This window comes from Bidens hawaiensis, unplaced genomic scaffold (assembly GCF_021521415.1).
Source record: "Bidens hawaiensis isolate Kalapana, Puna unplaced genomic scaffold, B.hawaiensis_p1.1 tig00013744_1, whole genome shotgun sequence".
Classification (NCBI taxonomy): Eukaryota; Viridiplantae; Streptophyta; class Magnoliopsida; order Asterales; family Asteraceae; genus Bidens; species Bidens hawaiensis.
In genome coordinates this window covers 419,425-437,246 of record NW_027492169.1, presented here as the reverse complement: position 1 = coordinate 437,246, position 17,822 = coordinate 419,425, and the positions used below count along the sequence as shown (strand labels likewise).

Here is a 17,822-nt window from a genome sequence, read left to right as displayed (position 1 = left end):
TTCGGTTATGACGATTATGGTTCAGTTAACGGTTATGACGGTTAAATTGTTCACCCCTAGTCCAAATAGTAGGCCCATGTTTTTTATTTTTCTTTATGATAACAAATATATAGAAGTACTTTTTTTCCCCGTAATACGAGGTTGTTTTACATTATTCGTTCTAATATTTATATTAATTTTGATTTTTTAATTTTATTTACTGTAAAGAAGCTAATAATGTAATTAAGATTTGATGATAAAAGAGTTTCACAAATAAATGAGCTGTTATAACCCACCTTAAAAGTTATCTGGTTTTGATGAGACCCATGACCCGCTTATTTTATTTTTACTATAAAATTTTTTCTTAAATACAAATATTTTTTTAAAAAAAAAGAAGATATTAAATTTTAGTATATCTCTATTTTATAAGAGTTTTTATATAAAATATTTGATGAGATTAAGTTTTAATTTAGTGAGATGGTAGAACTCGTTTAAGGTTATCCGGGTTTGGTGAGATCCATATCATTGAATTCAGGTCAAATGCATGATAAACCTTCATTAAAAATAAAGCAATCCGATAACTTAAGAAAAAGTAGAGAGCAACCAGAGAGATTTTAAGAATTTATTTATATATATTATACATAGATGTTCATTAAACTATAATAATATCAATTTAATAAATTTTATCCCTGTATAAAATCAAAAGTTTATATAAGTTATAAAAGTCTAAAGGGTTCAAGTACCATAAACAAAGAATTAAAAGAAATTAGCAGATAAAAAATAATAATAAATAAATAAAGTAGTAATAAAAAACACATGTAAGAGCATTCTTAACCCGTTCTCCATCTCTATCTCTATGATTACACTAAAAAACACTACAATTCTCTCTCTTGTTCAATTAAATAATATTTTTTATACCTTATCATTACAGTTTTCTTTCTCCTCTACTCACAACCAATCCAACAAATATTAAAACATAAATAGGGGCAAACAATATTCCCCATATTTACAAAAATTAACTACAATTCTCTCTCCACCCTATAATTTACAATTACAATCACTCACAACCGCACCTTATAATTTACAAACTCCTTACACATAATTATAGGGGATGGGATGTGAATGCTCTAAAACTGGGCAGCAATATGGAAAACTCGTGAATATCCTAATTGAAGATATGAATCAAATATAATTACAACTCAGAGGTACCAAATATGTGAACAATGAGAACATCAAGGATGAAACTTGCAGTCCTTTTCCTCCTTGTTACCACCTTAAGCTTAACCTTATTCACAAAACCATAATAATAATATCATCCACTCGAAAAATGGGCGACACACACAAACTCTCGTTGAAAGATAAGATCAGACACTTGTTCTGTTTAGCATGTTGCTTCACCAGCAGCCGCCGTGAAACCCTACCACCTTCCACCAAGCGTCCTCTATTCCCATCAACGCAATGGATCAAATCAGTCGACATCAGACACAAGTGCCACAGCCTCTTCACTCCGATCAACCACCGCCGCCGCCGCTCCTCTGCTGATTTCAGTTATGATCCGCTTAGCTACGCGTTGAATTTTGAAGAGGATGCGGGTGAAGAGGATGATCCGGTTATGGGTTTTGCGTCCAGGTTGCCGGCCGCCGCGTAGTTGTTTTGGGTAAAGATTGTACGTTAGGGTTTCAAGTGTGAAGAAGCTGAGGCGTTAATTGTACAATTTATATTTTATATTATAAACTGCAAATTTATCTTCTTAATTAATTGTTTGTTAGTTGATTTTTGGTTACTTAGATATATAGTATTAATTGCATATTTATGAAATTGCATAGGGGTGAAATGAATATTTTAAATGCAATGCCATAGTTATGTTATAATTTTGTGTTGAAATTAATTTATTTCATTATTTGAAATGGAAGTAAGTTTATAATGTCATCTAAGTACTTTCACTAAGCAAGTTTATAATGTGAGGTCGCTAGGGGAGTTGATTAGGTAAATGAACAAATAAACAAGATAAATTGTAATTGGGTTTCAAGTTAAACGGGTCGGGTTAAACAAGTATCAAGCTTGGAAAAGCTAAACAGGATAACGTAATTAGGTAAGATAACAGTTTCATATTGCTATTAGCTTTGTTAGTTTATAGTTTTATTTACTTAGTGATATAAAGATAGCCTTACTTTAGCGTTGGATTTACTCTTAAACTCAGTTTGTTACAGCGGTATATACAATCTGCAGCGGAAATTAAAAATTTTACATTAAACTTCATTCTACAACTAATCTTCAATATGGATAGCCTCGTATGCACCTCATGCTTGCAAGATCATCAAAAGTACTTGCATGCATACTAAAAGTTAGCTACACGCTGGGTGAGTTCTAGCTTTATTCTTTGCACTTAACAACTTTTATAAATATCCATAAGAGGAACGTTACATAATATCTATTAAAAGAACATTTACTATTGTCTATATACGGAACACTATATACTATTCATAGAAGGAACAACGTGTATTATTCATAGAAAGAACAAAATTTATTATCTATACAAGGAACCCTATATATTATTCATAAAAGGAACCCTATATATTATTCATACAAGGAACCCTATATATTATCCATAGAAGTAACAACGTTTATTATCCATACAAGGAACATATACTTATTTATATAATATCCATTTAAGGAACACTAACTATTATCCATGTAAGGAACCTATACTAGTAAGCATGTACTTACTGGCATACATTTAACTTACACACATTCTTTCATGACACGTGTAAATCCGGAGATTGTTCACGCACCGACAAACATGTTCTTCCATACATTCAATATAAATACATAATATTTATATAACGCAACATACAATATACACCACAAAATTAAAGCGAGGTGTATCAACTTTCTTCCTACGAGTATGCATATAGCTCCAAAACGTTCAAAAGGAAAAGAGGCCTAGAAACTCACTTGGATCACGTGTATCCCAAAATAACTAGTGATTCCCTTCTCAACTAGACACGGCTAATTGTTTAACACATAAGTATTAATTAACCGAGCTCAATAAATTAACTCACTAACTAGGTTAGATAACTTGGTTAAATCTAGTTAACGAGGTTAACTAAGTTAACATATCATGTTAGTTAGATATGTATAAGCTTCTAACTTTAGTCCTCCTAAGTTATCCAATTCTTGTCCTTCTATTTATTCCTTGTTCCCTTCATTAACGGTTTCAAATCTATAAAATTAAACGGGTTTAGGTAATGGAAATACTTAACAGAATTTACCATCGAGGCTTACGAGGTTAGTTTGCTGTTTAAAAATCTTGGTTCAGGCCCAAACTCATTAATTAGGCTCCTTAACCATCAGCTCGTCATTCGGGTTCGGGTCAAGTGTTAGTGGATCGGGGCTCGGGTATGGGTTCAGGGTTCGAATATGGGTGGGTTCGGTGTTCGATGATCTGGGTCACGGGTGTTCGTGGTTCTGGTTTCGCGGATCGGGGTTCGGCCCAACTATTCGTCTATGGGTAAGCAAGCTTAGTTGTTCATTGTTCGCTATACTAAAAAAAATATGTTGGACGTTCGCTGAACGGGTTTCGATCCCATGAACTCCAACTCTCAAAATCAAACCTTAACCACTAAACAACAACGTTCAGATGGTAAACGTTCCATATGGCTCGAATTTATATTATATTTTGCTGCTCCATTTCTTTTCTTTCTTCCTTTTTCATTCTTTTTCTTTCTAACGATATCATTATCATTATCATTATCATTATAACATGAGCTTGCTGCTGCGTTATTATTATTATTATTATTATTATTATTATTAACACTACTATTATTAATATTATTTATTATCTTTATCATTATTATTACTATTCTCAACTAAGATCTAGCTCGTTTAGGATAAAGTTCGAACCTTTATCGATTTGTACAACCCGACTTAGCTAGATCTTATAATTCTTAACGAACCAAACATAACGAATCAAGATTTTATGCATAAAACATGCCTTTTTGAGTTTGGTTCAAAACTTGGATCTTGTATAATGCTAAGTCTAGATATTCCTCGTTACTCGACACGAATGAATGCTCAACGGTTGGATCTCGCTCTTAAATCATGTTGTAAGTATTATAGAGAGGTGTGTGTTTTGAGTGTATTGGTGAATATGGAAAGTGTAAGATCTAGAGTTTAGGAGAGGTTTAATGGGTTTAAATACCCATGCCCATGGACCCTAAGCCCAAAACACTCCTTAGTCCATACTTTATGTTCTAAGCTCACCCTTTATTAGCCAATTATTTATTAAAATATAAATGATTATTCTCTAACATAAAATAATAATATTTATTATTATTTATTATAATTTCCGGATGTTACAAGTCTACCCTCTTTATAAGAGGTTTCATCCTCGAAACCTGCTTAATCCTTGTAAATGGAACGCTTCCTATATTCACACACTTTCTTGGACCGTCTTAGCTTCCTACCTTATCGGTTTATCCTCTGCCTCACAATCATCGAGTGATGCTCATGAGCTTTAGCTATCTCATGTAGCTTGTCCTTGGAAGTCCCCGATGATATGCTTCCTCATCTGAACTTAGCAAATCTCGTCTCATTTCTTAAAAGAGACTGTCTCTTACTATTCTAACACTAATGTTTACAATGAATTATAAGGTCATACATCACATGATCATGATCCACCACATAAAAACCATTCATGACAAAATCATATCATAATTAACTTAAACAATCACGGGTCTAAACATCAATATAAAATGGCACACGTCAAGTCATTAAATAGTAATATATATAATAAAACTTATGGCTAGTAACTAGTCTTCTTGATTGGTTTTATATAAGCGAACTGAGAAAACTATTAAGCCTTAAGCAGTCTTCTCCGCAAATAAAAAATAAATGATTTTTCTCTTACATAAAATAATAATATTTTTTATTACTTATTTTAATTTCCAGATGTTACAAATAAGGTATGTTTTTAGAGACAATACCCGTACCTAGAGGTGCAAAAATCATGTTTTTCAAATACCAGGTTTCGGGTATGGAACCGGGTTCGGGTATGATCAGGTATTGGTTAAAAACCCCAATCCATTAATTGTAGCGAACTAGTCTTATTGTTCCACTAGGATAGAGCTTGTGATACGCAGATCGTTAAAAAAATAAAATAAACAAGTTAAATTCAATAATATACATAATAACATATCTTATGGATTCATAAGATATAAATAATTTCCTAAAATACGTAGATTAGTAAGAATAATTTGTATTTTTATTTTAAAAGAAATCACAATGGAAGGTTGTGAATATATACCAATTAAGAAAAAGAGAAGGCTAATATCAATTCTTTCTAGTTGAGTTGGTAAGCCACAAACATTTTAAAAGCTAGGTAGTGAATTCTATTCTTACCAACACCATATTTTCCATTTTACCATTCATGAATGGGAAATTTAAAAATGAAAACTTGCGCACTTGGCAACCTATGTGGAATGTCTAATTGAATTACATGCGAAATTGTCTTGCTTTAATGTGAAATTGTCTTTATTGATGAGTATATCGATCGATCAAAGAAGAATCGAACATTCAATCGATCCAGGTACTTGGGAAGTTGGCATCCTTGGGCATTTGAATGAATCAATTTTATCAATAACTACAACTTGCATCCCAGTCGACAGTTGCTCTGAAAAATCACAAGTCCATGAAGAATCAAGTTCAGGAAATAGCAGCCCACTGTGAAAAACTGCCGGAAAGATTTGTCCGTAAAGTATAGGTAGATGGGATAACAGACCCATTGTAAAATGCAATTGATCCAACAATATCCTAAACCCTTTTTAGCCCAAGACAAAGAAAGAACCCTCAGACACAATGGGAAACCCGACACGACCCAATACAAAATCCAAAATGCAATTTGTTCGGGCATTGGTTAGATTTTAAAAAAAGATTATCATGAAACTCCAAAAAAAAAATAATAAATAAAGCAAACACCACTCGTAAGTAATGAAGTGTAAAGAAAGGTGTTGTCGTGCTTTGATGCCAAACATAATTGCCATAATTACCAAGCGACGGTTTCAATATAGAAAAGGAGTGTTTCAGTGGGAGGTTGACGACATCAATGACTAAAATCCTAAAAGGTCGACGGTTACCGAAGTGTGATCATTGAACTAGTTATTATATTGGATATCACAGTAACGAAAAGCTTGATTCAATTATGAAGCCAACATGCTATAAATACGTCAAAGGAAATAACAAACATGATGCATAAAAAGGACAAAAAAATAAATTAACTAAAATAAATGAAGACTAGGCTAAAGACTTGGTAGACTGGAGAACCCTTCCTCCCACTTGCAAGACCAAATCAACTCTATTCAAAATACTCCAATGGATCTTCTAATGATATTAAGAAAATGTGCAACTACTCCTTCAAACCCTCCCTCAAACATGACAGGGACTTCTTGTCTTGTTTGTCTGCAAAAGGACATACCCCCGTCTGATCTCTTAACTTAAAAAATGCCTCTCTATGCAAGGGCTTTGTCAAAATGTCGGCAATCTATTCTCGTGTTCCACAATGCTCTTGCTCAATACTTCCTTCACTTACTAGTTCACGTAGAAAATGAAATCGAACACCAATGTGTTTACATCTCCCATGAAACACCAGATTTTTTGATAACTTAATTGTGGAAGTGTTGTCACAATTTATTACTGTTCTTCCTTCCATCTTAATGCCAAACTCTTCAAAATACCCCGACCCCAAACAACTTGACAAGCACATGTTGCTGGTGCAACATACTCAGCCTCAGTGGATAACAAGGCCACAACATTTTGCTTCTTAGAGGACCAACTAATTGTTGTATCATCCCATAACAACACATAGCATGATGTGCTTTTTTCTATCATCATAATTAATCACTTGCAAAATCATTGTCACTATACACTTTCAGCTTTCCTTCACATCCTCTTTTATACCATAACCCATAATCCAAAGTCCCCTTTAAATATCTCATAATTTCTTTGCTGCAACATAGTACATTGATGTACATAAAATTATACATCTTTTCAGCATCAAATAATCTCTAAAAACTGTAATTTCTATCAAAAAAACATAGCACATAAGACTACTAATCATAATAAAATGTAATTGCAGGTGAAATCAAGCCCCAAACGAAGAAACAAGTGAAAAGACGAAGAAAAACGGAAGAAAACACAAGAAACACGCCCCCATGCCTCAAGAAACACGCCCCCATACTTCTGAACACCAGAAAAGACAAAAATCTACAAGAAAAGACAAAACTGGGAACAAAAGCACGGGGCCGTGCTCCTCAACCACGGGCCGTGGTCGTCTACAAGAAAAGACAAAATGAATTTAGCGCATGTCATAAAAACGCACGAGGACGTGCCTACGTAAGCACAGGGCCGTGCTTCTCACTCCAGATTGCTTATAAATAGTGGCTCATGTTGCACTCATTTGGTGTACCTTGAAAAGAATTCTATTTGGTTTTCACTTATAAAAACACACACTAACACTCACATTGAAGATCTAGTGAAGAGTTTGAAGGCTTCGAGGTCATCACCATCAACCATCATCATTAACCATCATCATCATCATTAAGAAGGAAGATTCATCCACATTTGGTTAGATTGTTCTAGTTTAATCATGTGTTTGTTATTATCATTCATCATAATGCTCATAAACATGCTCATTATGAGCTAAACTCCATTCACCATCTAAAATCTATGAAGAAGCTTTGTTTTACTTAATGATTATATAAAACATGTTGTCACAACCCCCGACCCCTATACCCCGGGATGGGAAGCCGTGAACATTGATTGGTGGTATCGGTGTTTATTAAATTATTTTGCAGCGGAAAATTTCATCAAAACCGTAGTTAGGAAAATGATCAGAGTTATAAAAACACTATGATTATTATTATGATAAATCGGGAATTAAATCCCTTTTTATACAAACATAAGTTTTATAGGGTTAAACCATAATTTACAAAACACGTTTCTTTATTCTGGTGACAAGCCACTTATTTAAGATGGAAGCCCACATACATCATTCCTTTGTCTTTAACAAGTCACCTGAAACATGTTTAAAATATTTGATCAGCAAGAAATACTGGTGAGTACATTCATTTGAAAATGACACAGTTTACAGTTACAACATTAAGATGTTTTTACATCTGCCTGCTTACAAATTACCGAAAGGTACTTGTCACTCGACCGTATCTATGACTGTGGTCATATTACTTATTGGCTAACACTTGTCCAATAAGTAACGTGTAATAGCCCAGTAGGCAAGCCTTGTATACAAAACCCCATAATACCAGTAGTAACCATTCCGTAAGTCTACAGAGACTTAATCACTGTAATGTATTTAAAATATTTTATAAATACATTTGAAAATATTTAGACAATCTATCATGGGTTTTATATGTTTTGAAATCACCATGACAGTGTCGGAAAAATAGTTATCTCACGCAAATGTGAGTTGTATAAAAACTCGAATGTCTCACCTTCAAGTTTATATATTAAAGAACACTTCCTGGTATTAAGTACCTAGGATAAACACAATGTAGTATATTTAAATTAGTATAAAACCAACAATCATAACGATAATCACGAGAGTAGAAACTTTACACGATGGCACAATGTCATACCTTGTCAGGCAGAGCTTTTGGATTCGTGTATATTTCTTTCGATCGGATAGGATATCGTTACGACAACTCGGTATTATATCCTTAATATATATATATATATTAATATGTGTGTGTATTCAGAGAAAGAAAGAATTTTGAGCGAATTTGGGATGTCCCGTTCACTTCCTATTTATAGCAAGTTTCGGACCCCATCGCGGTACGCGATGGCCATAAATAGAAAGCCGTCGCGTACCGCGAAGCATCTTATAGCTTCGCTGAGTCAGCCCTAGGCCTGCTACGTGGCACGCCACGTGTCACATCTGCGTAACCTTCACGTCGCGGTACGCGATGGGTAACCTAAACCCGTCGCGGTACGCGATGGAAGGATTTTGATTTTATTTTTATTTTATTATTATTTTAATTCCCAACAAAAATACTAAGGCGGCCCTTAAGCGGCGATGCGAGCGTGCGAAGTGCAAAGTGCGCCATCAAAGCGCCACATTGCGCCCATCGCACTCCGCCCGTGCTCGTGCCCGTGCTCGTTCGGGTGCTTCGCACCCTCCGCTAGGACCACTGGGTGTGATATGCCTTATAAGAACATTAACATAGAAATTTCCTTTCTTATAAAGAGCTCACTAGTTTGTTAATCTAGCGATGTGGGACAAGAGTTTACAAACCTATTTATACTATGGTGGTTCCTTCTCCATTTCTTTCCTCCACCAATGTGGGATGGAATTTCCTTCTTCCATTTCCTTACTTCTTCCTTTTATTTAATTTTTTTGGTTTGTTATACATGTGGTTTAGTCTAGTAAAGTACATGGTTATTTTGCAATTATCTTTTGATGAGAAATATTTCACCATCTTAAATTACTAATTCAAAGTTTGTGATTGTCAATTCTATTATATATATATATATATATATATATATATATATATATATATATATAGGATCAAGAGAGAACTCCTTGTTAGGGAGAAAACTAGAGAGCTCCTAACTCTAGGGTTAGATTTGTAAATTGCCTATAACAAAAAAAACATCTCTCCCCTGTTAAACAGACACGTCGACCTCCATGTGCAATTATATTGACACAAACCATCTTTATTGTTCAAAACCACAATGATTGATTATTTCAGTCGTTTATAATGTCAATTGCAGGTATTTCTATTCGAATATTTTATTTTTTCCTATTTTTTTACTTTAATCAATAAATTGATTGATAATCTGCTTGTTTCATGTATTAACTTGATAGTTTAATTGATTACTCGTGAGTTACGACATGATTAATAGACAATTGATTGTTAATTATGAGTTGGTTTGGAATTAGTATGACAGGGTGCTCAATTAGACCTAATTTTTTGATTAAGCTTATGATGTGTAATACATGTATTACATACGTGTAATACATGCATCACGCACATGTATTAAGAAATGGATTTAAAAGATGATTTAGGTAAATGGACAAGATGTGTACGTGCAATACCGCAACACTTAGTATTACACATGTGTAGTATTTACTTATTTTGTAGGGGGTTCATTTGTTTTCTTTCTATGTTGAAGTATATATTAAATTTGGGTCTTGATTCTTCTTATTTAATTGATTAGTACAATATGGATTTTCAGTTTTTGTGGTTAATCGATCAACGTACGTTAATCAATTGTTTGATTAAGAATGCCCTCCAACTGTTTGATGAAATGTCTCAATGAAAACTAGTTGAAAACCAACGAAGTAAAGAGATGATTAATGATGATCTTAAACGAAAACTGTTGTAAGTTTGAACTTTGATTCATGCTTCTGTTTTTTTGTCTATGTTAATTTGATTTTTAAATAAGTACTATGACAACGTTCAACTCATATTTATAAGGGGTCAAAGCCTAAAGGGAAGGAACAAGATTAGCATGCCCACAAATATGGTAACAACATAAATGTTTTTATACATTTGATTACAAATTTAGGTGGGACCTGAAAAACTCGGGAAACCCTTGTCCTAGCCAAATACCCGCCTCAAAACCAAAATATAAGAGAAACATGACTTGACCAAGAACAAAATTTAATATTGCAAATTCAAGTTTGGGTTATTGGGTTTTTATGTCCGACACTAATTATTGTTGCCCCTGTTATTTAATATTACATATATGTATTTCATGTATTACCGATGTGGCATATCAAGTATTACACACGTGTAATACTGACTATTACATATATTCATAATTGCTAATGTTAGATATACGTAATAATAATAATTCAGATATGCAGCTTGTGACTATTCAAACATTGTGTTATGCAGTTTTGGAGCTGATTTAGATCATACTGTAGATATGTGACATATTGGTTGTTGGTTGAGCTTTATATGGGTAAATTTTTGTTTCCACATACAAGAAATTACCATTACCATCATCCCTTTTGGTAGCCTACTTCACCACAGTGCAAATCTACACCATCAAGTAATGAGCGTACACATAAAGCAGGCGTTGATGCATGCATATTAACATGATGTAATGAGCAAGAAATAGATGATGAGTAAATTATTTTGCTTTAAATATTTATACAAGGAAGATGCATTGGGTTATGAATGCTTTGGTCATTATTGTAGTCTTTACATACTTAGTTTTGAATACAATGTGTTAGTAATGGTTCCAAAATTATATTGTCCGATATAGGAGTGTGCAACATGTACGATTTGAATCGGAATCAGACCATCTACAAACGGGTCATTCCGGGTTTTGAAACGGGGTCTAAGGGACGAGTTGATGGTATGTTATAGACCACCAATCTGCAGCTAGTTGATTTTTTAAACCACGTTATAAACGGGATTTGTGGAACCGCTTTACACCATAACTCCATCACCTGGTTATATATAAACTAAATAAATAGGTTAGTGTTTATACGTAATACAATAGTACTGCATATACGTAATACAATTGTTCTGAAAATATGTAATATAGTAGTACTAGTGTAACACGTATATGTAATACACAATTAATACAAACATATAATAGTGCTTTAAAAAATATATGTAATGGAAATATTGTATATATGCAGTATACCTAAACAAATGTCGCATTAACATTATTATCACAATTTCTAGATACACTACATATATGTATTACTAATAAATATATGTGGCTACATTGACATTGTTAAGTTCAAATATACATATTACACATACATAATATACCTAAACATATATAGTTACACCATCATTATCACTTCAAAAACTACAAATATGCAATATAACTAACATATGCATTAAAGTACATCATTTATTTACTACATAAATGTTATACATCAATACTTCACATGTACAACATATATGAAATACAGTATTGCATATGTGTATGTTCAGTGTTGCATATATGTAATGCATCGGTGCTGCATATAACTTATACGGATCATATTTTATAAATTGGTCATCTTCATCATCATTTTCCTCCCCATGCTCCTCAAGCTTGTATTCCTTGTCAAGTAATGTTGTTTTTTTCAATTTTCTTGGCCTTTTGTGGTCTTCATGTCTGTGAAATATATATAAGGTCATTGATACGAACGTATGCAATCATAATACAATGTGAATTATATGTAATAAAATATATAAAGTCTACCATCAAAACTGTTTTATTCACCGTTGATTTTCAGAATCAACATCGTCTTCATTGTCCACTAACTTCCCCTGTTTCACTTTCTTTTTTTTCTTTTACCCTATGTTGTTTTCATGTCGGTGTCATATAGGCAATGTCATAGTCTAAAACAATATACAAATATTTTAGCAAAATGTAGCTGCATTAGTTATGAAGAAAAGTTAACATGACAGTGGAATATGATTCAAGTACCAATTATCAAATTTATTCAAATAAGTAGCTTTAATAACTAAACAAAATTTCTGCAAAATAATCAAGCAATCATGTGATTACCAAAACGAGCTCATTTAGACATTTTATCGAACAGTTGGAGGGCATTCCGAATCGAATGATAAATTAAGCATATATTGATCAATTAAGCCCAAAAAAACCAAAACATGTTTATTTACACATATGCATACTCAACATGTATGGTTACATTAACATTGCTATAACAATACATATATAAAATATAACTAAAAATATGCAGTAAGAACATCATTTATGTACCACATATATGTAATATTCGACTAGTTACATAAGATATCTAAACTGATATAAATGTGCACGCTACATATACACATCGCTCATAAATTTCATAAAAAATCAATGTAATTAACGTTCATCAGCAATATGTTTATATTCATTAAAAAACAGAGTATTGGTGTGAAATAGCGCCTAATTAGCAATGATCAAGTGTAAATTGAATGATTAGTCCCGTTTACCTGCTGTTGTTTCTAAGTTTTTTGCTTGATTTTTCCATCAATTTGTTGAATTAGATCGAAAATGTGACTTTGAAGAAACCTTAGTTATTGACCAATGATGAGATGATGCACGACTCTTGATGAATGATAGTTCAGATTTGTGCAATTCCAATTTTACCCTCCCTCGTTAAAAGACCCCATATTTTTTCTTCCCCCCCCCCCTTCTTTTTTTAGTCATTGATCAAGTAAAATTAATGGTTCTAGTAGAGTTCTCTAGTTCTCTCTTTAAAATGTGCAATAATCAACAAATACAATTAGACGAATCAACAAAGCTAAGTTATAATGTAATACACATATGCATTATAACTTGATATTAACAAATATGGTATAATTGCTGCATATGTTCGACTAACATATCTAAAAAATGTGTAGTCAAATACATGATTTGTGTACCGTATATATGCAAGAATCAACAAATACAATTAGATGCGTCAACATAGCTAGTTTATAATGCAATACACATATGTATTATAACCAGATATTCACACATACTCTAAAATTCTTGTGTTCGGCTAACATATCTAAAAATTGTGCAGCGAAAAACATGATTCATGTACTACATATGTGCAATAATAAGCAAATAAATGAACTAATGTCAGCATATGAGTTGTCCATGACTTCCTTTAGTAATCGTTACGATACATTGTTCCCAATTGAAAAATTAACACAACAAAACAGATACGAACAGAGTATATTCTTGATTTGCGGGTAACACAATCGGAATATGTGAAATTAGGTTTACCTGATGGCGTTTGAGATCGATTCACTTGATTCTCATGTTATTCGCTTGAATTATCGGACGATTTTCTTGAGATCTGCTTGATTTCTTTCTATCAAGTGAAGACCCTAACTATGAGTAATGAGAAGAACGAATGGGAGAGAGGATTGGATTGTTGTACAGTTTTGGGGTGTGTCCTAATTTTACCCCTCTTCATTAAAAAAACCCATTTATTTATCTATTTCTTTTGAGTTAAGTGTTATTTTAGTACCTGTGGTTTGTCTAACTACGCAACTTTGGTACCGATTTTAAATTTATTGCAAATGGCTACCTCACATTTCTAAAACTTGCAATTTCGGTACCTTTTTCTAACTCCGTCTAATTTTGTCCGTTAAGTTAGGGGTACTTTGGTAACTTTATTATTTTCTTTTCTTTTAATCAATTATATGCATCATCATCATCTTCATCCACCCTTTCCCTATTCCAACCAAAAAACCGTCCATCCCTGACCCCCCCCCCCTTTACACCAATTTTAACAAAAACCTAGCCTACTATCATCCATTACTGCAACCCCACCGCAACCGCCAGACGACCACCACCACCCACCGCACATCTTTATTCTCTCTCTCTCTCTCTCTCTAAGGTATGACGCTGGATGAACGGAGGGGCGGCACTAGACGGTCTAAATTCGCTGTATCGAAACGCGTGGGAGGACGATGGATTGGGTTTTCAATGTCGAGCAATTGAGGCGTTGAGTAGCAGCGGGATGTGAACGGGGCTCAAGATTAGGGCTTTTCTATGTGTTTGGGGTTAGGGTATCCGTCACCTGACGCCTGCTCAACGGGTCAAAACCGACCAGATTGGAGGCAAGTTTCGTCGATTAGCATCAATTTTATATATATGGGGTTAGTTTTTCACGGTTGTAAAAAGACCCTTTTATGGTAAAAATGATTTGGCCGGCTAGATTGCAGCCGATTTCTGATGGTTCCAACAACCATTAAAATGTATACCTTTTGTCAAACATGCTTTCTGTCTCGTTTTCATCAATTTGAATTATTTCCGGCTACGCTCAAGATCTTTCATTCCTGGTTGTCGTTGATTAACATCAATTTATGTTTAATTTTCTGTAAGTTCAAGGTTGAAAATGTGATTGAAATTTGAAGTTTGTTGAGATCTATGTTGGTGGAAATTGTGTGGTGGTTCATACGGGAAAATTTCAGCATTTCATTTCATATTGAAGAAACAGGGGTGATAGTTTAGGATTTTGTAAAGATGATGTTAATTTTTTTGATTTACATTGTAAGTTTTGTACATTGATTGCCAGGGGTGGGAGATCTTTTGTGTTAGAAATTTTTTTTGGTTAGGAAAGTATAAAAGAGAGGAATTTGATTAAAAGAAAAGAAACAAAATTAAAGAAAATAATAAAGTTACCATAGTACCCTGACTTAACGGACAACGTTAGACGGAGTTAGAAAAAGGTACCGAAATTGCAAGTTTTAGAAATGTGAGGTAGCCATTTGCAATAAATTCAAAATCGGTACCAAAGTTGCGTGGTTAGACAAACCACAGGTACTAAAATGGCACTTAACTCATTTCTTTTTTTTAGCCCTGATTATCCAAAATGAATGGATATAATTTAGTTCTCTAGTTCTCTCTTTTAGAGAAGTTCTCTCTTGATCCCACCTTTATATATATATATAGGTATTGGATCATTTTAGAAATTTTTTTACAGCGAGAAGTGCGAGAAGTGAAGGTGTAACTCTATTAATCCCTAATTTCACTTCCTTTCTTATGTGTAGGTGCATTGTGTAGGTGCATATGTATGTGAGTAGGTACGTATGTTTGTATATATGTACGTATGTTTGTATGTGTGTAGGTACATAGGTTTGAATGTGGCTCGGTATTTATATGTTTCTAGGTAGGTTTGAATGTGTAATTAAGACATAAATACAACCAACCTACATATATGTATGTGATATCAAATGAAAGGGAGTGAAATTAGGGATTAATGGAGTTAACCTTCACTTCGTGCACTTCTCGCTGTAATATCACTTCTCGCAAGATCTATCCCTATATATATGTTTTTATTTATCATAATTACATTTAGTTATGTTTATTTTGTGTCGTCATTTTATAACCATAGTCTTCAAAGTTTTATGCCATTTTAATTATTTTATAAACTTTAAAACTTTAAAATGTAACTCAAAGGTAAATTTTTTAATCAATAGTCAAACATTTCATAATGTGTAACATTACTATGATTGAAACTTATTATTTTTAAAATGATTTTCAGTTTTAAATTTTAAACTTTTAAATTTAACTGGTCAAACATTCCATAATGTCTAAATGTACCATGATTAAAAATTCATTATTACTGAAAAGATATCCAATTTTAAATTTTAAAATTTTCAGTTCCTTAAATATATTTAAAATCTGGTCAAATATTTCATAATTAACCTATTAATGTAATTATGATATTAATTATTCTAATTATTATTAGAATTCAGAAACATACTAAATCATCTCACTTACATTATATAAATTTTAAGATTGAAAACCCTAACCATTATAATCTCTCTCTCTCTGTTTCGGATTACTATCTCCACCATTGCCAATTCTGGTAAGAGAGATTAATTATTTTCCAGTAAGGTTTAATTTGATACTCTAATAGTCGATTCTCATATTATTCATTATTTCATCAACAGTTTTTTTTCTTTTTCCTTTTTGTTTGTATTGATTTTAATTATTATATAATTTTCTTATAATCTCTTTAGGTTCCATATCAAAATAAAATAATTCAATTGAGATTTTGAACTATTAAGGTTTTCCGGTAAGGTATTATGAAAAATACTATAATACCATATGGGTTATTAGCATCTTGAGTTGAAGTCATAACAAGTTCAAGTCAATATTAGAGTACAAGTTATGGCTCTATGAATCGTTAAACAAGTCATATAAGCCAATTGATGTTTCTAAGTGTTTGGTTATTAGCTATTAAAAAAACCAATCTGTTCTTTTTAATATTAATCTTTGACAACAACAAAATGCAACAAATTAAAGTATAAACCTTGTATAAAAGGAAGTATTTAGGGAGTTGTAAATATTAAATTTATGATACTTTTGTTAAAAAAAATAGTTAGATTGTATAGAACTTTGTTCGTGTTTATTTTAAATTACACTTCAATAAGTTTTTCCTACATCTTGTCAAAATGAAATGTACTTAAACTATCAAAAAAACACGAGGCTCACAGTTGAATGTCAATCCTTACATGTTGAAAAGATAAAATAATTTTTGAATTAATTATTGGATATAGGTAAAGGGAATGTTGGGGGGTGGGGGTCCAAATGACGACAAATGAATGTACAAATTCCCGATGATCTTCTAATTAACAATTCATTATATCCAGTATATGATTTAATAGACCCGTGTATCCTTCGATTTTAGACAAGTTTAATGAACTTCCTTTCAAGAACGGGTTATATTGTCGGCTAAAATTATTTGTGTTTATTAGACGATTTCAATATTTTCACCCGTGGCGCTCACGCGTCAATACCCTAGTGTTATAATAAAAGGTGAAGTTTTCTAGAAAGTGTAGGAAGCCACCACAATTTGACATGTGGCATAGATTATAAACACCCATGGGCATTTTGGTCTGTTAAATTTTAAATAAATATGGTAAATTTTAATGATAATTGATTTCCTATTTTTATGGATCTATATTTAATGAATTCTATAGATTATAATGATACATTCATATTGTAAATCTAAAAAAAACTACACCCAATATTCCTGTTATACGGCTTCATCTTCCAATTAATTTAAGATTCTTATTTTCATGAGAACATAAAAACAAATTAGATTAGTTCGTTGTTAAACTCCCTTCCGGTGACCCTAATGGCTTGTTGATACTGCTTCCATTCGCATTCCATGGGAATAATTGATCTTTAGTTCGTGCACGCATTAGATTCGGTAGGTTCTATGCATCAAAATATGTCCCTAGCACGCCTAATGAATTGAAGATGACATGATTTGGTCTTTTCTCTCATTACAATTGTCGGCTATATAAATAAGCGCAACCGACTCCACATTAGGCTGAGGGTAGTGGGGAGTGAGCGGGGGC

General features: G+C 32.8%; 1 protein-coding gene across 1 annotated transcript; it reads left to right on the top strand.

The window, feature by feature from the left end:
• The first annotated feature begins 1,306 nt into the window (after nt 1-1,306).
• On the top strand, nt 1,307-1,627 carry LOC143544752 (uncharacterized). Its single transcript, XM_077036778.1, has one exon. It carries the CDS (start codon nt 1,307-1,309, stop codon nt 1,625-1,627), a length of 321 nt encoding a protein of 106 aa, XP_076892893.1.
• Nucleotides 1,628-17,822: the final 16,195 nt, after the last annotated feature.

Bases quoted from the DNA above. Each gene is read 5' to 3' on its own strand.
- LOC143544752 (XM_077036778.1), top strand. From the start codon at position 1,307: ATGGGCGACACACACAAACTCTCGTTGAAAGATAAGATCAGACACTTG.